Raw genomic sequence first — 26331 nt, forward strand, 5'->3', positions numbered from 1 at the left:
TTTAGCTGTATCCCAGAGATTTTGGTAAGTCATGTTTCTATCTTCATTAATTTCAAATTTTTCCATTTCTGCTTTGATTTCATTGTTCACCCGGAGTTATTCAGGAGGAAGTTGTTTGCTTTCTATGTATTTATGTAGCTTTGAGAGATTTTCTTGATATTGATTTCTGTTTTGTTGCACTGTTGTCCAAGATTGTGCTTGGTATGATTTGGTTTCTTTGAATTTATTGAGACGTTCTTTATGACTAAGCACATTGCCAATCTTAGAATATATTCCAGTGTGGATGAGAAGAATGTATATTCTGTGGTAGGTGTCTATTAGGTTCAATTGGTCAAGCATTGAGTTTTATTCCAGAATTTCTTTGTTAGTTTTCTGCCTTGATAATCTAATGTTGTCAATGGGGTGTTATATTCTCCCACTATTATTGTGTGCTAAGTATTTTCCTAGGTCAAGAAGGACCTGTTTTATGAATCTAGGTGTTCCAATGTTGGGTACATATATACTTAGAATAGGTAAATCTTCTTGTTGAATTGTACCCCTTATCATTATGGGATGTTTTTCTCTGTCCTTATTGTTGTTGGTTTAAACTCTGTTTTATCTGAAATAAAAATAGTGACTCCTGCTTTTTTTGTTGTTTTCTATTTGCATGGTAGATCTTTCTCCATCCCTTTACTTTGAGCTGGTGAGTCTCATTGCATGTGAGATGGGTCTCTTGAAGACAGCAGACAATTGAGTCTTTCCTTTTTATCCAGCTTGCCACTCTGTCTTTTAAGTGGGGGCATTTAGCCCCTTTCATACTGATATGTGAGATTTTGATCCTGTTATTGTTAACTGGTTGCTATCTAGACTTGATTGTGTAGTTCCTTTATGGTGTCTGTGGGTTATGTCCTCAAGTGTGTTTTTGTGGTAACAGGTGTCATCATTTTGTTTCCATGTTTATCACCCCGTCATGGGGCTCTTGTAAGGCTGGTCTAGTTATAATGAATTTCTTCAGCATTTGCTTTTGTGAGAAGGATTTTACTTTTCCTTTGCTTGTGAAGCTTAGTGTGCTAGGAAATGAAATTCTTGGTTGGAGTTTCTTTTCTTTAAAGATGCTGAAAATAGGTCCCCAATCTCTTCTAGCTTGTAAGGTTTCTGCTGAGAGGTCTGCCACTAGCCTGATGGGGTTCCCTTTGTATGTAACCTGACCCTTCTCTGTAGCTGCCCTTAAGATTTTTTCTTTCACATTGACCTTGGTGAATCTGATGACTGTGTGCCTTGGGGATGATCATCTTGTATAGTATCTAGTAGGGGACCTCTGTATTTCTCGAATTTTCATGTCACCTTCTTTAGTGAGATTAGGGAAATTTTCAAAGACTGTGTCCTCAAATATATTTTCCAAGTTGCTTACTCTCTCTTCTTCTCTCTCAAGAATGCAATGCGTTGTAGGCTTGGTCTATTTACAAAATATTCACTAATGTGATACAACAACCCCATTAGGTACATATTAATCCCATTTAACAGATGAGAAAGTGGAGGCAGAAACATTAAGTGACTTATAATGACACACAGCTAGTAAGCAGTGGACCCAGGATTATAAACCAGGCGGTTCACTTCATAATCTGTGCTCTTAACTGTGAAACTGTACTACAAGAAAACCTTTCCAAAAGTAACCCAGAGATTTGACTTTATATTTCATTGGCCAGAACTGAGTCACAGGCCCACCTCTTAACTAATCACTAACAAGAGGCATGGAATTATCATGAAAAGCATAAAGCTATCAAGATTTGTCACTGAGCTGGAGATGGACTCCTCTTTTGCAACGAAGAGGCCCTAAAAAAATAGGAGTAGGGTTTTAGTCTCATAGAAAGGGAATGAACGTATGGCAAGGAACCAGCCATGCCTGCTATGAGGGACTACCTACAAAAAGTCCAGCTTCCCTAACTCCATTTCCTCTGCTTTCATAAGTTAAGACAGCATGTGATACCGTGATCATCCGTGCATGTGTCTGTGCCTCCTTCAACTTGCTTGCAATTATCCCAAAGATAGGAAAAAATCTCATAGATCTGCATATTCTCCACAAGGCCTGGCATAGGGCCTCACACGTGGAAAATGTTCAAGACACATTTGTTCATTGTAATTGAATTTTCATTTTCAACTCTCCTTAATTGGAGAGGTCAAGAGTTGGCCATGCTCAAGGCAGGCAGGTAATGCATTTTCACATTGATCTTGCAATCAAATGAATTCTGAAAAACTTCCCTTGCCATGTAAAATAGCAAGAAATCACATATTAACACAGGTCATGCAAAAGCCCAAACTTATTAAATTGTTAGCACCTTGCACTTGGCACCCTTAGAGGTAACATTAATGTCACAATTTTATCATGACTTGACATTGCTTCTATATTCAAGAGACATTATATTCAAAGAGACACATTAGAAAGCCATAGACAGAATAGGCTACATAAGTTGCAGGGTTTAGTTCAAAAAGAAGATACGAAGCCCCAGCTGGGGTGGAGTGGGTCAATCTCCTATTTTCATGGGCCTAATGCTCCAACCCACAGTGGACAGGTAACAACCCCCAAGAGATTGTAACCTCTAAATACCTGGACTGGAGTTGGGCAAGAGGGCCCCACAGAGTTGTCCACTGAACACATTGTGATATTACCAGCTCCCAACAGAGGCTGGCATTGCCTTGCCCCATCCTGTGATGCAGCAGGACACATATATGGGCACGACCCTTCCTGGCCTGTGCCCAGGAAGGGAAGAACCCCCAACCAATGTGACCTGGTGGCTGTAGTAGTCAAGGGGCAGGAGTAGGGAAGAATAGGCTAGGTGGGGGCTGAGGTTTGGTACGTGGATGAAAATCCATCCCAGAGAGGCAGCAGCGAAGCAGGACAACCATGATCTGAGGCTTTAAATTCCTGGCTTATGCTCCATTTTCCTATTGTACTTTACTTACAAAACACAAATCCAAAGATATAATTATTAAGGACTTCAAGATGATGACCATAGCACATTAAATCCCAACCACTTCTGAGCACGGGACTCTGTTTAATTATACTGATCACATGACCTGGCCATACATGTATAGTGCCTTGTTTGAATGGAATATTCTCAGTTAAATAAAGCATTAGAATTAATGAAATTTAATGTTTGGTTTTTCTTATTTTTTTAATGTAGCATAGTGGGTTGAATAGTGTCCCCTCCAAAAAAAAGAGAAAAAATGAATATTCATTTGTGGAGAGGATAAGTGTCATTTTAAGAAATACTATCATTGACTGGATAAGGAAAATATGGTACATATACAGCATGGAATACTATATAGCCATAAAAAGGAATGAGATCATGTCTTCTGCAGGGACACGGATAGAGCTGAAAGCCATTATCCTCAGCAAACTAATGCAGGAACAGAAAACCAAACACTGCATGCTGTCACTTGTAAGTGGGAGGTGAACAATGAGAATACATGGACACACGGAAGGGAACAACACACAGTGGGGCCTGTTGGAGGAGGTTGAGGTAGGGGGAGAGCACTAGGGAAAATAGTTAATGCATGCTGGGCTTAATACCTAGGCGATGTGTTGATAGGTACAGCAGACCACCATGGCACATGTTTACCTATGTAACAAACCTGCACATCCTGCACATGTACCCTGGAACTTTAAAAAATAATAATAAAATTTTTTTAAAAAGATATACTGTTATTTCTTAAGAGCTGGTGTTCAATAGCTCAGTAGGTTACTATAGTCATTAATCTATTATACACTTCAAAATAGCTAAAAGAGAATAATTCAAATGTTCCAAGCCTAAACAAAAGATAAATATTTAAGGTGATGGATGTCCCAATTACCCTGATGTGATTACATGAATATATCAAATTATCATATATACCCCTAAAATATGTACAACTATTATGTATCAATAAGAAATTTAACAAATAAATTAAAACTCAAAAAAAAGCCACACACACAAAAAGAAATGCTAACATTCCAAAAGCTTACTGAATGAATAGCTTATTTAATGGAATGGTGGAAGAAATTGGACAACAAGGGAGGTAACTGCTCACCGCACAAGTATGCGTCCCATGACTTTATTTAGTTGTTTCTCCCCTCAGTGTACGCTATGTTGACTTTGGACTTTATCCGGTAATAAGGAGCTATTTAGCACTTTTTTTTTTTTTTTTTGAGATGGAATCTCACTCTGTCGCCAGGCTGGAGTGCAGTGGTGCGTTCTCAGCTTCCCGGGTTCAAGCGATTCCCCTGCCTCAGCCTCCCGAGTAGCTGGGACTACAGGCATGCACCACCATGCCCAGCTAATTTTTTGTATTTTAGTAGAGATGGGGTTTCACCATGTTGGCCAGGATAAATTGCAGGGTTTAGTTCAAAAAGAAGATGTGAAGCCCCAGCTGTGGTGGAGTGGGTCAATTTCCTATTTTCATGGGCCTAATGCTCCAACCCACAGTGGACAGGTGACAACCCCCAAGAGATTGTAACCTCTAAATACCTGGATTGGAGTTGGGCAAGAGGGCCCCGCAGAGTTGTCCACTGAACACATTGTGATACTACCAGCCTCAGTCTCCTGACCTCATGATCTGCCCACCTCTGCCTCCTAAAGTGCTGGGATTACAGGCGTGAGCCAAAGGGAAGAGTAACACAATCCAGTTCATATCATAGATGGACCTCTTTGGTGGCAGCATGAAGGAGGGATTCAAGGAAGTAGAGCTTTTAGGCACGCAAAGCAACTCAATTCTACTTCAACTATTACTGAAAATGGCATTGTAGCATGGTGGTTAAAGACGTGGGCTCTTTACTTAGATATACATCCATTCAAATTCTACTTCTGCCATTTATGCAGTGTATAAACTTGAGCCAGTCACTTGCCATCTCTAAGTTTCAGTTTCTTATCTACTAAAACAAAGTAATTATAACAGGGTTCTTATGAAGTTTGATTGCAAAGAGATATATGAAGCACTTACCACAGTGCCTGACTCATTAACTATAGCTATTATTGTTATTATCATATGGAATGGGTTATTTGTTTCCCTTCCCAGCTCCATGCTTATGCCCTTTCTAAAAACCACCGTGCTTCCAAAACAGGGAAAGAGGGACATGTGCGTGACCACCCATATCAATCGGCCTCTCTCCCTCTGCGACCCACACTCTTTAAGAGCAGAAGGAATGGCTACTTATTCCTTCCCCTACTTTGTAATCTTATTCTTCTACCTAAAGGCAACAGCCTTGTGATCTAGCTGTCAGATATGGAGTGGCAGCTTCTCCACTTTACAGAAGAAACTTCTGACTGAGTCCAGAATATGTGAAAATTCAGAAAAATCCACTTTCTGTCCATAGCTTAATTTTAAACATACTGTCTTGCTAAAGAAATAATCTCAATCATTTATTCATTCCTTCATTCTTTCATCCTCTATTACCCTGGGTCAAAAATCCTATATAAAGGAAGAACTGAAGTTTGGTCATTTAAAGGAGAAATAAAAATACATTCTTTTAATATTTGTAGTATATTGTCCTTACTGGAAAGTTACTTTGTCATTGTTATAATAATGTAAAAAGGAAGAAAATTTTTGGAAATCTCACTTATAGATTACTTATTAGGATATAAGTGATTTTGGGGGGAACAACAGAAGCACTTATATATTGGAAGCACCAAAAGTGGCTGGCGGTGTTTTCCAGATATTTGGAAATACCTAGAAATTAGAATAAAAGAAAGTATTCGTTAACACAGAAACTCCAGAACCATGTTCTTCCAACAATGGAAGGGTTAAGACCATGAACTTTGAGTCAGGCACACCATATTTGCATGTATGTAAAGAGTGGGAGATTTGGGGATCGAATTGATGACACCTGTAGAAGGCTGTTCTGCGCACTTAGGATTGCACTGCCAGGCCCACTGAGTGATGGATGGTCAAATGAAGAGCAGGTGCAATGCTCCATGGCCTCCTTGGCCCCTAACAGTCAGTTAGAGAAGTTGGTGCTGGGCTAGAGTGGGAGATAGAGATGCAGGTGGTCTCTAGAGTGCTACTCTTCAAACTTAAACGTGCACATGAATCACCTGGAGATCTTGTTAAAATGCACAGTCTGGTTCAATAGTCTGGAGTATGGCTTGAGATTCTGTACTTCTAATAAACTCCCTGGAGATGCCAACACTGCTGGTCATGGGTCACACTTTGAGTAGCAAGGAGATGTGTTCTGTTTAACTCTCCTGTTGTGACTGCCATTGCAACCTCTCCACCTTCTTCTTTTGAAGCTGCTCCCTTGTTCTCTTTCCTTTTCCTCAAAGCACTGCCATATTCTTAATCCTGAGCACCAGTGCTGTAATTTCAGAAAAAAAATAGGCACACATTTTTTATCAGGTTTGACACATCATTGTATCCATTAGCACATCACTGGGTGCTCAGTGCTCTTCACTGGTCCAAGCCCTGGGAGCACACAGAAGACTTGGCCCCTACCCTCAAAGGAATAAAACACCATCAGTGACCATTCACCAGTAATCATTTATTGAGTGCCCTCTATTGATATTCTTATATCAATAAGACCAAAACAGAGAAGACCAAAACCATCGAAACCTTGTTAACCTTTCTAAGTCTCAGTTTTCTCAGATGTGGAATATGGTTACTAACACATATCTCAAAGATTTAATTCAGGGTGAAATGAAATAAATGTAAAGTCCCTAGTAATCACTAGGTGGTGAATAGTTGTAATCCTTTCCTTTTAGTTCTATTAGGTTGTGGTACAGACACAGACACATGAACAGACAGAGTTTCAAAAGGGAAAATCTTAGTCTATGATCTGAGGCCATGGCTGTTCTGACAAAGGAAAGCACTCAGAATAAGGTTTTTCAGGGACTCTCAGGAACCTAAACCACTAAGAGGCACCTGGCTCTTGTGGAGCTATACCCCTCTGTAAATCACGGTTTCATATTAGCAGACCTGCCTGGTGGCCTCAGGTTCTTTAGTAAAGCCGAGTCCCTTCTCTCATTTCCAGTGAATTCTCAGGGGAAATAAGTCTTATTCTCCCAAGCGTTCTTTTTTTTTTCTGTTCTGCCTCTGAAACCTACTCTATTCCTAGTTAGGGAGTATCAGGAGCCCTCGTCCAATGCACATGGTGACTCTGCACCAACTTAGCCTTGCTGCTTGCCCTGCTCTCACCTGGTGGTCCAGTTTTCATAAACTTCTGCATTGTGCATGAAATCCAGGTCTCCACTTTGTACCCGTATCTGAGAACTGGGTCTCTTTCTTTCCCATTCCATTTATAATAAATATTTATGGAGTACTTACTCTCAGCTAGGCATTGTGGTAGGTGTAAGTGCTACCTGCCAATATTCCCAGTTTTCTTCTCTTTCTGGGAACATATGAGGATTTTATTTCCTAGGCCCCTTGAAATGAGACAAGGCCTTATGACTTCCATGACCCATCTACTGTGAGCAGAAATGATGTGTGTCACTTCCATGTGGAAGCATTTGAGAGATGGTGTGAGATTCTTTGTACCTCTTCTTCCTCCTTAGTAATTGTAGGAGTCCTGTTGTGTTGACAGTGTCGTGACACGGTATGGCCTCCTTCAGCCTGAGCCTCTGAATATATGTGAGGTGAGAATCTCTCCTGTCAGCCTATGTTATACATGTAGTTTGAGCAAAAAATAAACCTCTGTTGTTTAAAACCACAGAGGATTGAGAGTTTTTCTTATTGCAGAATGACCAAGCCTACCCTAGCTAATACAGCATCATCCAAAGCACCTCCCTTTTACATTTTAGTGGGAGGAATGTGTGCAATAAACATATAAGCAAACAAATGTGTAAAATATTAGAAAATGATGAGTGCCATGAAGAAAATTATACTGGGAAACTGGATGCAGAGTGACTTGGAGGTTGCTGCTTACGCAGCAGTGCTCAGAGACTCCTCACAGAAGTGCTGGTAGTTGAGCTGATGAGGCGTAGCCATATAAAGATTTAGAGAAAGGAACTCTGGCAGACGGAACAGAAGTCTGAAGGTTTGAAGCAGATTGGATTGATCGTGTGTACTGTTCACTGCAGTTACTTTTGATAAGCAGACTGTATGTGAGCAAGAAAGGAAGCAAGAAAATCAGTCAGCAGGCTATTGTGATAGAACAAATGAGAGATGGGGCATTAAGACTAGGCTTTTAGTAGTGAAGTTGCTGAAAAGTGACCTGACTCAGGATCTATTCTGGAGACAGCAGTTACAGAACTTGCTGACAGATTGGCTGTCGGTAGCAGAGGGAAAGAAGAATCAAAGGTCATCTCCCAGGTTTTTGGTCTGAGCAACTCAGTGCCATTTAATAAAATGGTAAAGGGGAGGTCAGGAGCAGGTTTGGGAGGGAAAATCAAGAGTTTGGTTGTGAGCATATTAGGTTTGAGATGGCCACTTGCAGTCGAGTGGAGCTATTGGGCTGGCAGTTAGACACGTGCATCTGGAACTCAGGAGAAACCTTATCTGGAGACAGGGTTGGGAAAATCAGGGAGCATGCAGATGATAAAGCATACGACCGTTTGAAGATAGCATAGAGATGAGAGGCAAGAGCAGAGAATTTGAACGTTTAAAAGTTGGACAGAGAAGAAAGGGTCATCAGGCAGACTGAGAGCTTTACCCAGTAAGGTAGGAGGCATGCAGTAACATGAAAAAAATTGCTTCAAGAAGGAAAGATGACAATTTGTGTCAAATGTGGCTATAAGTTCAAATATGATGAAAAGAGAGATTTGGCTATTAGAATACCTAGCACGGAAGTTATCAGTGACCCTGATAAGAGCCATTTCAGGAGTGAAGACTGAAGGGGATGTGACCAAGTAGAGAATCTAGACAGCTTTTCCCAGGAGTTTCAATGGAAAGAACAGCAGAAAAACATGGAGTAGGAGTAGGGTCCCTGTATCTGAACCTCTGCCTTGACAACGTGTATAACACCTCATGCCCTCCAATTTTGGTTAGACTTGGGCCCCCAGCTTGGTATTTGTAGACTCCATATGGGCTTGAGTCTTCTTCTGAATCATATGCCCAAGACTGGGAATGTACACCTGACAGACAGACCACTCCAAGAACAAATTTTTCCCTGCCAGAATCTCCATATAAAGTAATAGTAAACCACATGCTCAGGAGAGACATGAACAAAAAGAGAAAGAGTAAATAAATACATCTGTTCTTCACAAACTCAGAAAGGGTTTATGCACTTGATGGCAGCTGATGATAATGTTGGATCCCCCAAAAACATGGCCATCATGATGAGTGTGATGGTGAGAAAGTCACAGCTCTCACCTCATCAGCCATCAAGATGACAGATGATCACAGTGCTGGGGATTATTTAAATTTAACTTTTGAATTGTTAAATACAATAAATTCAAATAAATACAATAGATTCAGACAGTTCAAAATTCAAAATGTAAAAAGGATGCACAATTATGTCTCCATCTGATCACTGTTTCCTACCTTCCAGTTCACTTCCCCCAAAGAAACTACTGTTATTACTTTCTTGTCATTCCTCCATACATACATGCACAGTCTTCCCACCCTCTACCTTTTGACACAAGTGGCATTTTACCCACATGCTATTCTGCATCTACAAAGCCAGAAATCTGCCAACGTGGAAAGAAGTAGGTTTTTGCAAATCCACTAACAGCTTCTGAATTCATAATTTTTTTTTTTTTAGAAAAGCAGTTATTTCTTAGGTAGTGAGCATGGTAAGTAGAGTCTAACTTGAGTTCCCATGTGTCTGGAGTGTCTGTTGAATATAGCTGACCTATGAGGAGGCAGAAGAGACCTGGGAGAATAAATATAGGAGATGTGACATTTGTGCCTAAGCATTCTGACACAAGTTCCCAGGGATGTCATGGAACCTTGCCATCACTGATGTATCCACCTGCTATCATCCCCTCCCTTCCAGAACCTCTGGGAAAGCCCTGCCCTCCTGCCAGCACACGCTTGGCTGGCTCAGGTCCTTGGTTGGCTCTCTCAAGTTAATCAGCTGCCAGAATCACCACCAGTCCCTTGTCAAAATTGGCCTTGTATTGCAAAACGCCTCCCTCTTGGCTGGCCATTCTTGCGAAGCTTCCATCAGGATTTACCGTGGAACCAGGTCCCCGTGATCCTAGTTTGATGTCCCACTCCTCACTGCTTGCCTGAGTCCCTCTCCAAGCAGGGGGCATGTGCCTTTTAAATATGAACCAATTCCAATATATAAAAACATAGAGCCCGGTTTTTAAAATGACCACCTGACACGCCAAGTGAAGAGAAGCTCGTTTTCAAATGATTCCCGGCTGTTATAATAGCATTGTGGGACTCCGGAAGGATTCGGCCCAGCCGCGGGATGTGACGCAGAGGCCAGGGCGTGCGGGAGACACGGAGAAAGCACAGAGAAGGCGGTCCCTGTTTGAGGTCTGGAGTCAGAGACAGAGCCAGGCGCCCAAGGCCCGAGCGCCCACGGCAGCACCATGCCCGCAGTCTTGGAGCACCCCATGCTTTCCAACGCTATGGCCAGAACACTGCACCAAGCACATTGTGATGGAGCAGGAGCGTAAGCGACAGGAGAAAGAAGAGGTGGACAAGATGACGGAACAGAAGATGAAGGAAGAACAGGAGAGAAGGAAGAAAAAGGAGATGGAGGAGAGAATGTCACTAGAGGAGACCAAGGAACAAATTCTGAAGTTGCAGGAGAAGCTTTTGGCCCTACAGGAAGAGAAGCACCAGCTTTTCCTGCAGCTCAAGAAAGTTTTACATGAGGAAGAAACACGGAGGCGAAAGGAACAGAGTGACCTGACCACCCTGACATCAGCTGCATACCAGCAGAGCCTGACTGTTCACACAGGAACATTACTCCTCAGCATGCAGGGGAGCCCTGGAGGACACAATCGCCCAGGCACCCTCATGGCAGCTGACAGAGGCAAACAAATGTTTGGACCCAAATTGCTTACGACCCGGCACTACGTTGGCCCAGCAACTGCTTTTGTGGAGACAGCAGAGCATGGACAATTCCAAGGCAGTCCTGGTGGTGCCTATGGGACTGCTTAGCCCCCACCTCACTATAGGCACACACAGCCAGCTTATAGTCCTAGTCAGCAGCTCAGAGCTCCTTCGTCCTTCCATGCAGTGCATTACCTATCTCAGCCACAGCCACAGCCCTGTGTCCTGCACAGCCACTTTCAGCCCACTGAGACAGATTTCCTACAGCCTGGTGGTGCCCTATCGTTGCAAAAGCAGATGGAACATGCTAACAAGCAGACTGGCTTCTCCGACTTATCCTCTTTGCGTCCCATGCACCCCCAGGCTCTGCATCCAACCCCTGGACTCCTTGCTTCCCCGCAGCTCCCTGTGCAAATGCAACCAGCAGGAAAGTCGGGCTTTGCAGCTACCAGCCAACCTGGCCCTTGGCTCCCCTTCATCCAACACAGCCAGAACCTGCAATTCTACCACAAGTGACCATCAGATTATATCTTCAACACCATGCCCTTCCACCCCACCGTGGGTGAGGGTACAATAGCATTGTGCCTGAATGGTTCAGTCATCACAGAAGCAAGGAGGGCAATTTTATTTTATGTTTGACCTAGTAACAGAAATTGCGATTGGAAGTCAACTTGAGATACTTACAACAGCTACTTATAATCTTGTCAATTAACATTTGTGCATTGCATTACTCTTTATGAAGCACTTTTATGTACACTGTCATAATACATTAGGGGGTGATGGTGGCTCCAAGCAGAGAAAAAAACTGTATTATTTTACTGCCTAATCTTAGAAACAGGGAGGAAACAGACAGGTTCTTAGAAAGGAGACTGTCAAAGCAGACCACAGAGCTAAGCACAAAAGAAGCAGCATTATCAATGCCAAACCCAGAGAGGCTGAAATGAAAACATTCCAGGCCGGGCGCGGTGGCTCACGCCTGTAATCCCAGCACTTTGGGAGGCCGAGGCGGGTGGATCACGAGGTCAGGAGATCGAGACCATCCTGGCTAACACAGTGAAACCCCGTCTCTACTAAAAATACTAAAAAATTAGCCGGGCGTGGTGGCGGGCGCCTGTAGTCCCAGCTACTCGGGAGGCTGAGGCAGGAGAATGGCGTGAACCCAGGAGGCGGAGCTTGCAGTGAGCCGAGATCGGGCCACTGCACTCCAGCCTGGGCGACAGAGCGAGACTCCGCCTCAAAAAAAAAAAAAAAAAAAAAAAAGAAAACATTCCAATTCAAGGATTTGAGAGAGACACATTGTGGGAAGAGGGTTAAACCCAAATGAGGACCTATCACAAAATGTTCACTAGTGAACAACTGTGTGGCCAGAGTAGGTTTTTGGTTCTTTTATTTATAGCATAGGTAATACATAGCTTTGTATTAAAATATAGCAACTGCAGCTAAACCAAAAGAAAATAAGCAGTATATTTTAGGCTTTTCTGCCCAGTATCTTTGAGGGCCACAATCTTGGGGAGAGTTGCCTGAAGTTTGTCTGCACTGATACCCCAATTTGTTGCTTCTTTCCTTTTTTCCCTGAAAAAAAAAAAAAAAGAAATGCTTACTGGTTCCCTGTCTGGTCTGCCCCTTCTTCCAGCGGTTTGGGAATAAACATTTTCCTAGCTGTTGGTGACTCAGTAATGGACTTGACTGATGGTAACTGCCTTTCCTAGAGAGTCGGTATTCATAGTTGTCTCTTATCTCAAAGGCAACAATATATCCATGTAAATTGTGAAAGAATCTGGCTTGATTAATGTGGTGGCAATGAATGCCAAGAACAATCATAATCTGTCACATCTGCTGATTCTAAATCGCCAATCTTGAATAAATATTTTGCTTTTGGTGCTCTCCCTGAAGAGTCTTAAGGGACTGACTTGCACACATCTTCATGTGTCTACCTCCACCCTCACTGCATTTGCCTATTAGGTTTCCTTGCATGCAGTAGGTACTCATTACATGTTTTCTGACTGAAAGTTCTCTTTCTTAGAGGATTGTGAGGCTCCACTTTTGAACTGGCTGATTCATTCAGCTTTATCTTGCATGAACTAATCCAGTATGAAGCCATGTCCTGATGAGAAAGAGAGAGCGGAATAGTTGAAGACAATTATTCCCTTTGAGAGTAAATTTGTGGGAATGTGTGAGGGTTCATGGCATGGCTAAAATGTGATGAATCTGATCGTGTGTGGGGTGTATGTGTGTGTGTGTGTGTGTGCACGTGGGCACACATGGGCATTATATATTCCAGAACTATAGGACATTCCCAGTATATGTCCCTTCTACCAGAAGAAAGCACTTGGGGTTCTTTCTTCTCTGACAGTTCTTGTCTCAAGACTCCCCATCCTCCAGAATTCTTATCTATTTTATGACAGTTATGCCCAAATGCCTCAAGAGAAAATTGATCTCAATCTTAGAGAAAAGCAGACTCATGCCAACCTGGGCAGGATACAAGTGGGAAATGATCTTTCTGGAATGAAGATCGGGGAGAATAAGGAAATGAAACAAGGGCAGGAAAGTAGCCAAGGAAATTAATACTGGCTTAGCACTTCTGGAACATGGTTGAGGGACTCTCTCTGGAAAGTTCTAATAGTGTTAAGCCTGCAGTCAGCCCAAACCCCATCTTGGCCCAGAGATGAGGTGGGAAGCAGGGATGGAGGCAAGAGAGGAAGATGAGTGCAAAGAGAAACTGAATTAGAGGAAGAAAAGAAGAGAGGGGAATTCTAAGTGGAAATCAATCGATGGAAACAGTAAAGATTTATCAATAGCCCTTTCCCTAGGTGGCTGTAAAGAGTGCCTACCTATCTACCCACCCACCCATCTATTCATCTATCCTGCCTTTTTGCAAAAGGATTTGAGCTCGTTCCATAAAGTGTATGTAATAATATAGTTTAAACTATAATTAGGCAAAATTACACAGAAACACAAGGACGGGGACAAAATGAAGCCAGGAATGGGGCTGGCCACACACGCTTACTATGGCTGGATCGTGTGCCTGTCTAAGGAACTGCCTGTGACAGTGAGAAACAGTGATACACATAACTAGAGTGAGAATCTTGCTGAACCTGTGTTCTGGCCTGTGGCATGTGTCTTCCTCTCCAGATCTGCCTCTATGATTATGTCTTGCTTAGACTCAGCCACACCCAGTTGGGCTTTGTGGGTGGCATATGCAATGGGTAGCACTGGGGGGAAGTCGGGCTAAATGGGTGTGTTTGTGAGTATCATATACGTTAAAACGCAAATACAAAAATTGCTTCACTTGCATAAGGCAAATTAACAGAAAGAACCTGTCCAACTATAGAATAAAACCTTGTCAGAGGTTATAAAACAGCAACATTAATTTTTTTCAAAGCTCAAAATATAGCAGATTTTAAAACCTTTTTTTTTTTTTTAGATAAAAAAAATCCACGATTGAAAAGTGTGTTGACAGAGGCTATGAGGTTCTTTTCTTATCTGACATCTCCCTCTACCGACAGTACCTTCTCTCACTTTTCCCTTGCAACACAGCAGGGAAGTCCTTTGAAAGTGACATGCCTGTGAAATGCCTTTGAGTTCTGGTTCACAGATTGGAGAAGGACCAGGTTTTGTGGGGGAAGATCATAGGTTCCTTTTGGGTCTTGGGGAATTGGAGGCTTCTAAGTTCAATCAGCAACAGGATTCATGTGTCTAGAGCTCAGAAGACAGACCTCAGACGAAGACAGAAGTGAGAGAGTGGCCAGTAGGAGCAGATGAAAGAAAAGAGGAGGAGGAGGTTGCCCTGACCTTGAGAGTCTCTCGTACATAAAGGCCGGCTGGATGGGGAGGAGCAAAATAACATAAATTCAGTCTTTCGTTCCCGTGAATGCCTTTGTAAAACATTTCCTACTAAGGGCCATCCATCTTTGACTTATACAATCGCAGTGTTGGAAAACTCACTCTTTCATTGCTGTTTGACAATTCTTATGGTTAGAAGGTTATTACTTCTGATGAGCTGGAAGAATCTGGTTCCCCACCATTTCCGTCCCTTTTTGTCATTCTGCTGTTCAGTGTGATAAAGATAGAATCTGTCCTCTCACATGTTTACCCAACAAATGCTTCCCCATGAAAATCCCATGAGACAAATATGGGTAAATGTTTAAACTGCCCAGTTCAGGGTCTTTTCCCTACCCTCTCCCACCCCATTATAAGCCCTTGAGAGCAAAGACTGTGTCTTATTCCCCTCCCTGCCAGCCTCCAGTCTATCAGACATTTCTGGGAGTATTTCTATGTAATAAGTGCTTCTTAAGCATAATCTATTTAGACATTGCGTCAATTGAATGAGTAACAAACTATTATCATCCCCATTTACAGATAAGAAAACAGGTTTAGAGAGATATATAACTTGTACAGTACCTTATAGCAACTGTGTGGTAGAGCTTGGCTTGGACACCATGTCTCTCTGATATTGAGGTTTGGGGTAGTTAAATCAATGTGGTCTTTCCCCTTTTGCCAACTAGACGCCATGAGGCACAGAAAAAGCTCACAATAGCGTTCACCGGATTGAATTAATTTGTGATAATACCTACTTGGAAATTGGTAAAGTGGGTTCAAGAGCATATAGGTGAAACAGGTAAGATTGTCTCTAGACCCAAGCTTCTCCTCCATTGAAGTGACTGATTTCCTTATCTCAGCATTAGCTCCCATAAAGCAGCCCCCATCCCAGCTTGCTCCACCAGCCTCAGTCAGTTCTGACTAGAACTCTTATGTGACTCCTTCTATGGCCCAGTTTCCCTCCAGCCCTCATACCAAGCCCTCCATCCATCCAGGATTTCTATTGCCCTGATGGTTTGGTCAGTACTTTCAGCTCCCATTATTCTAGATTCCCTCAGAGGGCAACGGATTCCTGCTCGTTATATTTTGGATGTAATGGGCTTGGGCTCCCCACTAACAAGCTCTGTAACCTTGAGTAAGTTACTTACTTCCTTTGAGCCTTGAGTTTATTGTCTTTAAAATAATGGGCCAGGCCTGTAATCCCAGCACTTTGGGAGGCTGAGGTGGGAGGATCACTTGAGGCCAGGAGTTTAAGAGGCCAGCCTGAGCAACATAGTGAAACCCCATCTCTACAAAAAATTTTAAAACAAAAATATTAGCCAGGCATAGTGTTGTGTGCCTTGTAGTCCTAGCTACTCAGGCTGAGGTGAGAGGAAGTTACAGGAGATCAAAGCTGCAGTGAGCTATGATCATGCCATGGCACTTCAGCCTGGGTGACAGAGTGAGACGCTGTCTCTATTTAAAACATAAACAAAATAAAATAGTAATGAGAACTATTACTTGATGGCATGCTGTGACTTTAACTGAAAATGTAAGTTAAATATGTAGTAGAGTGCTTGCCCCACTGCCTATCTACTCTATGAGTCTGTAGATGGAAATTGAAAACTTTGTGATTCCTCTTTCAACTTGGAGAAGATGAATAATGAGAGGAAATAGAGACAGCAAAGAAAGAGAGAAGTTTCAGGAGTAAGAAAGCAGATAAAATGCAGTATCGTGGAAACCATAGAGAGAGTACAACCCTTAGTTCTTGTTTCCGATTGGATGGTCAAGAATTTCTGTCTTGCATTTGGCAAAGAGATACAAGGGATTTTCAAGGCTTATTTCTATAGAGACATGAGGATAGAGACAGATGGCAGAGAAATAAAGACAGCAAGGTCTCAGGAAAGGAAGGCAGTTATTGATGACTATGGGTAAATTTTGGCAGGAAAAGAAAGTAGACGAGAGGGCAGCAATCCCAGAGCAACGGGTTTATGACAAGTGGATAATGGATAAATGCTCACAGAGTCCATGGCTGAGGGAGTAACTGAGTGAGTGAGCAAAGATGCTTGGGGTTTCATGAAATGGTTTTGATAACATTGGTGATGTTGTTGGGTCTGTGGCATTTCTAAGCCTTTTTAGTATTAGTAGTGGGAGAAACATTGGAAGAACTATACAACATTCTTGGCTCACACAAAAGCACATCCAAGGGCCAAGAACATAAAGTAAAAATCCTTTCACCTGCTACCATCTGTTGCTCTCTAAACTGCCAAACTTTTCCTCAGTGCCCTCCAATAGTATCAGACCCCAAATAAGGTGTTAAAGATGACCCAAGAAACCTAGTTTTTGATTGGAAGCTGATCATCAAAGATTTGGAGATGTATGATGGGCAAGTCTGAGTATATAAATCCATTCAGAAGTGTCTCCTGAGATTCTTACACTCAGTTGAAGTTGACTAAAAGCTGGACAAAAACCCATTTGTCTATCTTTTTCCCTCAGCCCATTCCCTGGATCCAGACCTCCATTCCCTCAGTGCTGTAGGGTAGGCAGAAAGAGTATAAGCTCTCCAGGGATGGGATGGTGAGTATCAGGCTGGCCATTTAGTGTAGGTCAAGGCTTCTGGCATTTTAATATGCAGGCAAATCATTAGGGGATCTTGGCCAAATGCAGTCTCTTGCTAACATAATGTGGGATGGGGCCTGCATTCTCTACTTTTAGCCATCCCCAGCTGATGCAGCTGCTGTGGCTGCCAGGCATGAGCGTGATGGGCCATCCTTGAGTGGCAAGGCTATAGCATATCTAACTAACACTGATTTGCCCACACCTGCCCTTGTGACATTTGGTGGGTAACTGAGATACTTTTGTGTCAGTTCAGCTTTAGGACTGATTTCCTTCCTCTCCCACTTACCCACCCCAACCATCAACCGTGCCCAGGAAAATGCAATGAAAAAAAAAATAATAATAGTAGCATCTGATTGGAATCCTGAAGTCACAGCTTAAAGGTATTTTTTCCCCAGTTTTCTAGGGAACAAATAATGGTTGTTTCTCTTCTTTTTTGGATCCCAGAAGCCTTGTTTTTCTGACCTTCATGGCTTGGCATGGATCCACTTTTGTTGATTTGGTGTTTCTTCTGTGGATAAACTTTCTGGCTTTGAAAAAGCCTCCTTCTTTTATGAGGCACTTTTAACCTGCAGGATCTCCATTTAGCTTAATTGGCATATTTATGTATTGAGATGGGTGCCTAGAGGGCTTGGGCCACAGCATCTTTTGTATAAATCGAAAAAAATGAAATGAGCTGTTCTCACAGTTGTGTGCCCTTCAGTCATGGAGTGCGCTAAAAGGCTCATCATTTACAGGCTGCGAAAGCTCAGGAAGATCAATAGGCATAATGCAACCCAGAGCTGTTCGGCAAAGCAAAACTCAGGGTTTTCAAAGCCCAGTGACTTCGGGAGCTTGGCCATTACTAATTCCCTTTTCAATCTTCCCTGGACCCTTCATTTCTTGTCCATGTTAAGGAATGGACTTCTCGACTCCTGATGAATCATCCTCCTAAGGTTATGCCAAGAGCCTTCTCCTGAGGGTCAGACAATTTGTAAACTCTGAGGAGCTGACTGCTCCAGGCCAGACCCCTCTGATCACAGCCCAGATGCAGACTGTCACTTTTCAGGTCACTTCTGAAGCCCAGCTTCCTTTGAAAGCAAGTGTGGGAATTGATTCTTATTAGTTTAATACAGCTATGGTTAATGGCTTATAGATTTTTATAGAGTCTGGCCCTGCTAGGCATGTCTATTAAGTCTCTATTATGGTTGACAGAGGAGAGAGAAGGTCAAAGGGCCTGGGACAAATGCACGGCTTTCCTCCAAGCCAGACTGAGAAATGTCTTCTGAATAAGAGTTCTTATGACCTCCTGGAGACTCGAGAGAGAAAGAAGGCCCTTTTGGTGGATTCTAGGGGAATTTGGCTCCAAAGCTCAGGAATGCATGTCTCACAAGAGGCAAAGGTAGTATATCAGGTAACACAGATGCCCTGCTGGGATGAATTAATGAAAACAAGTACAGGTGAACCAGCTGCCCTTGGAATTTTCAGCTCAACAACAGTGGATTCAATAGCCACCCCCAAAAAGCTATGTCTAACAGAGGAACAGAAAACCAAATACTGCATGTTCTCACTTATAAGTGGGAGGTGAACACTGAGTATATAAGGACTCAAAGAAGGAAACAACAGACATGAGGATAGAGGGTGGGGAGGAGGATGAGGATCAAAAAACTACCTATGTGGTACTATGCTTATTATCTGGGTAACAAAATAATATGTACACCAAAACCCTGCAACATGCAATTTACCTATATAACAAACCTGCACATGCACCCCTGAACCTAAAATAAAAGTTAGGCCAGGCGCAGTGGCTCACGCCTATAATCCCAGCACTTTGGGAGGCAGAGGGTGGATCACAAGGTCAGGAGATCGAAACCATCCTGGCCAACATGGTGAAACCCTGTCTCTACTAAAAAATACAAAAAAGTTAGCTGGGTGTGGTGGCACATGCCTGTAGTCCCAGCTACTTGAGAGGCTGAGGCAGGGAAATTGCTTGAACCTGGCAGGCGGAAGTTGCAGTGAGCCGAAATCTCACCACTGCACTCCAGCCTGGAGACAGAGCGAGACTCCGTCTCAGAAAAAAAAAAAAAAAAACAGTTAAAAATAAATAAATAAATAAATGGGGGGGGGGGGGGGGGGAAACGCTATGCCCACCAGAAACTGTAAAGGTGAACTTATTTGGAGAAAGAATCTTTGCAGATGTATAAGTTAAGGACCTCAAGATGAGATCATCTTGGATTATCTGGGTGGGCCATAAATCCAACAACAAATGTCCTTATATGAAGAGAAGACATAGACACAGCGGAAGAGGCAATGTGAAGATGGAAGCAGAGATTGGGGCAATGCATCTGCAAGCCAAGGAGCACCAAGGATTGCCAGCAAACACCAGAAATGAGGCAAAGGCATGGAACAGATTCTCCCTTAGAGCCCCCAGAAGGAACCAATCCTGCCAACACCTGGATTTTGGACTTCTGGCCTCTCGATCTGTGAGAGAATACAATTCTGTTGTGAACCCACTCAGTTTGTGGCAATTTCCTAGCAGCCCTAGGAAACTAATAAAATGACCAACTACCCAGGCTGCTGTCTCCTTCCTCCAAAATCAATCCTGGAGAAACCCCAGAACCAAGAGGAAACAAGAACTCTGGAAACTAGTAATTTAAAAAATGCAAGGTGTCCCTAAATAGACAAGGTTGTCTTGTTTTGTGCTAGGATAGATGGGTCGCTATAGCTAAGAGAAAGGTTGACCCGAGGCAATAGTGAAAAGAGGAGTTGCAGAAAAGCTGATTAAATTCTGCACAGGCCTCTTCACTAGGTTACTTGGGGCAACCACCAATTGACTCTTTTTCTTTTTATGTTTTATGTGTTCTATTTTCTATCATCTTTTCACTTTAAAAAGAACTGTGTGTCCATTATGTTTAATGTAAATTAGACACTGTGTGAGAGCAACTGACTCTTTACTGCAAAAAATCCTGCAATTGTCCACACTTCCTCTGCCAGTGTCCACAGGATGGTTTGGATGCAGGCACTAAGCCTTGTAGGAACAGGACATTGAATGAAAAGAGACACAAGGCTGACTAATCCTCTGCTCTCCTTCAATCCCGGAGCTATTGCTGACAACGAAGAGGGGAGTCTCCCTTCCCATAGGGCCCCTTCTTCCTATGTTTTTAATGGTGCAACCCTGACCAGAGAAGCTGCATAGTGAGTTGGCAGCAAATGTCACAGATCAACAGTGGTTCTGTGGGTACACAGGGCTCCACCTGGGGCTCATCCCTCCCGTCTCCTCTGACTCACCTGAACTCACACAGATACGCCCTTCCTATTTCATCTAAAGCAGAATTGTGGAAATAAGAATAAAAAATGAATGTTAAAAAAGCTTGGCCCGGTGTGGTGGCTCATGCCTATAATCCCAGCACTTTGGGAGGCTGAGGGGGGCGGATCACGAGATCAGGAGTTCGAGACCAGCCTGGCCACCATAGTGAAACCCTGTCTGATGGGGTTTCAAAACACACACACACACACACACACACACACACACAATATATATATATATATATATATATATATACAAAAAAATTAGCCAGGTGTGGTGGTGGGGGCCTGTAATCCCAGTTACTTGGGAGGCTGAGGCAGGAGAATCGCTTGAACCCGAGAGGCAGAGGTTGCAGTGAGCCGAGATGGTGCCATTGCACTCCAGCCCAGGGGACAATGCGGGAATCCATCTCAAAAAAACAAAAGTTTAAGATTAGAGAAGATGTTAGATATATGAAACAAGAGCAAGAAATCAAAAAGGAACCAAGTGAAAGCTATACTATTCTAAGTAGAGAACATGAGAGATGGAATAAATAATAGGACAAATATAACTGAAGAATGAATCAGTGAGTTGGAAGATCAGCGTGTAACAAATATGGTAGACCATGGACTGATATCTTTAACACATGAAGAGCCTGCGTAAATTGGAAATGAAACAAAACCCTAACACTACACATTTTAAATATGCAAAGGATATGGGCAAGAATTTCCAGCAGAAATGCAAAAGTCCAATAAATATTTTTAAAATCCACTTACTAGTAATACATTAAAATAAAATAAAGCAATGAAATATTGTTTTTAATCCCAAACTGGAAAAGAGGTAAAGCAATTACAATGGTCAATTTTGGATGTCTTCGACAACTGTTGAAATCCAAATACCATTAAAAGAGTTACAGTTTTTATCAGTGATCAGATTTTAGTGTAATACGTGAAACTGAGGCTTGACAGAAAACAGGAGAGAAGGCATGAGTGCATGGGGTACATAGGGAGATGAGGGCAAGCATCACCAAGGAGCGGCAGTGAGATAGATGCTCTCATGGACTGCTGGTTTACAACCTCCCTGGAGAGCAATTTTAAAATATGAATCAAGATCCTTTTGATCCACTAATCATCCAGAAATCTACACAGAAATATGCACAAAAATATGTGGCATCCATTGACTTCCAACCTCTTCTCTTTCAGGGGAAATATTCCTTAGCTCTTCTCTCTTGTTGCCCTCAAGGGCAAAGCCTCTCCATCCTCCCACTCTGGAACTCACTGTAACTGTTCACATTGTTCAGGCTTTGCTAAACTGCAAGAAGAGTGGCTGCCTTCTGGATGGTGAGGCAGAAAGGAGGAAGATGTCTGCATTCCTGATGGCAGTGGTCACCATACAAGCCTTATCCTGTCTACCTCTGTTTTTTTTTGATATCAAAACATATACCCCTTATCTGTTTAAGCTTCTCAGATCAGGTCTCTGGTTACCAGCAGTCGGATGTAGTTCAGAGCTAAAAATTTTTAATAAAGCTTTTGTAGCTCTCTTCACTAGCACACTGGCCATGAATTTCTTGGGTTGAAAGTCTGGCAACCATTTCCTGAAATACTATGAAACTTTCCTGAATAATTGAGTAGTTAATGTTTTGTTTAATTTCTAAAATCCAGTGGTTTGGCAACTCTGGAGCAGGTGGATGATGATGCGTAGAGAGGTCTTGTGGAAGTAACACACAAGAGTAAGCAGATGTGGGCTTTAACAGTTAAAATGGAAAGATCATCTGTAAAATATATTTTCTCCAGTTTTCCAAATGAAACTCAACCTCCTCTTAATGAAATGTATTGACCTCCAAATTTATGTGAAGGACCTGGTAAAAGATGGGCCAGACCAGCATCAGTGGCCAAACACATGGGTTACCTAAACAGAAGGGGTAAGGCAGAGCAGCCCTCAGAAGTAGGGTCGATGGGGTATGGCTTCCACAATACCAGGAAGAATCTTGCTTCCTCTAGGCCATCTCAAGCTGGTGCCTAGGCTTCCTTCCACAAATCTTTATCATTTTATTTAGATTTTTGTTAGGAAGGAGCCAGAGGGAAAAAGTTCCAATTGATAAGGACACCCAAGGTGATTAAGTTGATTACTAGAACCCACTACATAGATCTGACGAATTTAGAAGGGACTTCTAATCAAGAAGCAGCAGCTCTGAGATTCCTGGTTACTAGCTTTACATGTCGCTCTTTTTTTATGTAACTTTTCTTTTAACTTTTAAGTTCAGGAGAAGAAGTGCAGGTTGGTTACATAGGTAAACTGTGTCATGGGGTTTTGTTGTACAGGTTATTTCTTCACCCAGGTATGAAGCCTAGTACCCATTAGTCATTTTTCCCAATCCTCTTCCTCCTCCCATCCTCTACCTTCCAAGAGGCCCCAGTGTGTGTTGTTCCCCTCTAGGTGTCCATGTGTTCTCATCATTTAGCTCTCACTTATAAGTGAGAATACAGTATTTAGTTTTCTGTTCCTGTTGTTAGTTTGCCAAGGATAATGGCCTCCAGTGCCATCGATGTTCCTGCAAAGGACATGATCTCATTCTTTTTTATGGCTGCATAGTATTCCATGTGGTGTATATTTACCACATTTTCTTTATACATGTTGCTCTTGATATCGTCAATATATCATTAATCAAATCTTCCCTGTGTAGATCCTTTCCACTCTGTATTCATTTGTTCTTGCATTGCTATAAAGAAATACCTGAGACTGGGTGATTTATAAAGGAAAGAGGCTTAATTGGCTCACATTTCTACAGGCTGTACAGGAATCATAGCGGCTTCTCCTTTTGGGGGAGGCCTCAGGAAGCTTTCAGTCATGGCAGAAGTCAAAGGGGAAGCAGGTATCTTACGTGGCAGGAGCCAGAGCAAGAAGAAGTAAGGGGGAAGGTACCACACAGTTTTAAACGACCTGGTCTTGAAAGAACTCACTCACTATAACAAAAACGGCACCAAGGGGATGGTGCTAAACCATTCATGAGAAATCCACCCCCATGGTCCAACCACCTCCGACCAGCGCCCCCCCCGCCCCGCCTCCCGCCCCACCAACATTAGAGATTACAATTTGACATGAGATTTGGGCAGGGACACAGATCCAAGCCATATCACACTCCTGCCTCCCTGTTGTTAGAAATGTTTACAATATCAAGTGTATTAATATGATTTATATTTAAAATTTCTTTACCACTAGGGCTGGTGTGATTTCTGATGTTTAAGAGATTTCTCTCTTGTCTTTTGGGACATTGTTTGAGAGAATAAAATGATTAATCTCCATATTCTTTGTACCTATCAAGATTTCCTTGGGGATGCTCAGCTTGTATATTTCAGTGTAGCATTCCTAAAGGTTGACTCATGGGATAGGTCTCTCTTCTGCAGAATTTACCCCATTTTTCCTAATGGTAAGTTATATCAATATTTTTATATAAAGTCTGCATATAAATACTATTTAGAGCTTATAAAATTCTGTTGGATGTTTTTGGTAATTATTTAAATGCAAGTATCATTGGGAGAGTTGTGGGTCTTATCATTGATACAGATTTTAGTGTAATATCTGAAATGGGGACTTGATAGAAAACTTAGAAGAAAAGGAATGAGTGTACTTGGTATATACAGAAAAGAGGCCAAATATTACCAAATAGGGGAGGAAACTTTGGGAGGAGAGAAGGAGGAGGTGACCAGTACCAATAACGAGACTGGCATAGCTGTGATAAAGCTGAAGGCATGGTGGCACTCTGGTGCTCTCCTGGTTTAATCATCTTGTTTAAATTCACATGACATGTAAAGTTACTTTGAATGATCCACTCAGTTCATTTATTCTCCATTCTCTTTTCTACCCTATTAAATATGTAGAAAAAAACATTTTTTACTGAAAAAATTTGAGAGAATAATTTTTTTATAATACCAGATTTTTTGAGCCTGAAAGAAAGTAACAGGAATTACATAAGCAAGTATGCTGTTATAAAATAAATTTAGATAAAAAGACTTCCTAGTAGCAAGAAGTTAGGGGGAAGAGGAAGGAGAGAAAAGAATGAAACCAGATAAATCTGTGTTTAATTGTTGAAGATTCAATACAAAAGTAAAGAGCAAAGAACAGCCAGGAGACTCCTGTGGGGACTTTTAGGGTGCTGAAAATGTTGTTTATTTCTTGACATGAGCAGTAGTTACCCAGATGGTCACCTTACACTAATTCAGTAAGCTGTATATTTTTGTACCTTTTTTGTATATGCTAGTCATTTTCCAAATAAGAATTAAAAGAAGAAAAAACAACTGAACCCTGAAAACAAAAGAGAGAGAGAGACTGACCCAATTCAGGCAGACATATCTGAAGCAGGGGGAAAATCAGCAAATTGACCTCTTCATATTTCAAACAATATACTTGATACTTTTGGATATGTGTTCCCTGGTTTTGTGAACAGGCTGCAAGAATTTCAATCATGGGTCCCTTTTGGGCAATAAGGATTGGGTCAGTGGTTGTGCATGGAAAGGATACTTCATTTTCACAAAGGTTATATTTAATATAAAACATTCTACTTATCAGTTCTTCTCTACTCCGCATGAGGGGATATGAATAAGAATGTTGGAGAAGCATTATTCAAAATAGCCAGAAGTAGAAAAGGTGTCCATCAAAGTAAAATCGATAAATGTGCTATATTCTGGCTATATTTTGCCACAAAATAAAAGCTATCCACGACAATCCAGATCGATCTTCTTTTTTTAAGTGTTGGGCAAAAGAGAACAGAAACAAAAGGACACGTTTTCTATGATTTTGTTCTTATAAAGGCCAAATACATGCAAAGCATAAATGATAGTATTTAGGGATACACACTTATGTGGTAAAAGTGTGAAGAGAAGCCAGACAGTGATGAGCATAGAAGGAGTGCGCAAGGAAGGCAGGGCCTAACATGTGCCAGCCCCACTCCAGGCTGACTGGGAAGACAAATCAAATGGAAGAGACTCTCACTCCTTAAGGATGCTGAATAATTAGTGTCTAGAATCACAGCATCTCAGGACCGAAAGGAGCCTAAAGATCACTAAGATAAGTGACCTTTTAATTTTTTACATTTCAATTTTTATTATTATATTTCAATAAAAATTAGAGAGTTCAGTAGAGTATTTCCAAACTTTATTCCAACAGGTAAGGTATATTTACAAACATACTACAATCTATCACCAACAATTATTTCATACAAAGAAAAGGCGTGTCACCCTCACAAAGTAAGAAGTAAATAATTTTAGAATAAATGATAGCCCTTTACATTGAATAAATTTAGATTTGTAAACCATGCTGCCTATTTCTTTCCAGGGACATAGTAAAAAAAAAAAAAAAAAGTTTTTTGTTTTTTTTTTTGAGACAGAGTTTTGCTGTTGTCGCCCAGGCTGGAGTGCAATGGTGCGATCTTGGCCAACTGCAACCTCTACCTCCCGGGTTCAAGCAATTCTCCTGCCTCAGCCTCCTGAGTAGCTGGGATTGCAGGCTCCCACCACCACGCCCAGCTAATTTTTTGTATTTTTAGTAGAGACGGGGTTTCACCATGTTGGTCAGGCTGGTCTTGAACTACTGACCTCTGGTGATCCACCCACCTTGTCCTCCCAAATTGCTGGGATTACAGGCGTGAGTCACCGCACCAGCCAGTAAAAATTTTTGAATAAACTACCATCAATCCCTAGACTAGTTGGTGTATGAGAAACTTTGACCTTACCTACCACTAATCCAATACTTGAATCTTC

The 26331-nt window shown here is 42.0% G+C and overlaps 1 protein-coding gene across 1 annotated transcript; it reads left to right on the top strand.

The window, feature by feature from the left end:
• The first annotated feature begins 10427 nt into the window (after positions 1 to 10427).
• On the top strand, positions 10428 to 11436 carry LOC101141051 (G protein pathway suppressor 2). The gene is given in 2 exon segments (XM_031014907.3): positions 10428 to 10484; positions 10486 to 11436. Coding segments are annotated over 2 exon segments (984 nt in total). The 3' UTR covers positions 11413 to 11436.
• Positions 11437 to 26331: the final 14895 nt, after the last annotated feature.

Source organism: Gorilla gorilla, chromosome 13 (genome assembly GCF_029281585.2).
Source record: "Gorilla gorilla gorilla isolate KB3781 chromosome 13, NHGRI_mGorGor1-v2.1_pri, whole genome shotgun sequence".
NCBI lineage: Eukaryota > Metazoa > Chordata > Mammalia > Primates > Hominidae > Gorilla > Gorilla gorilla.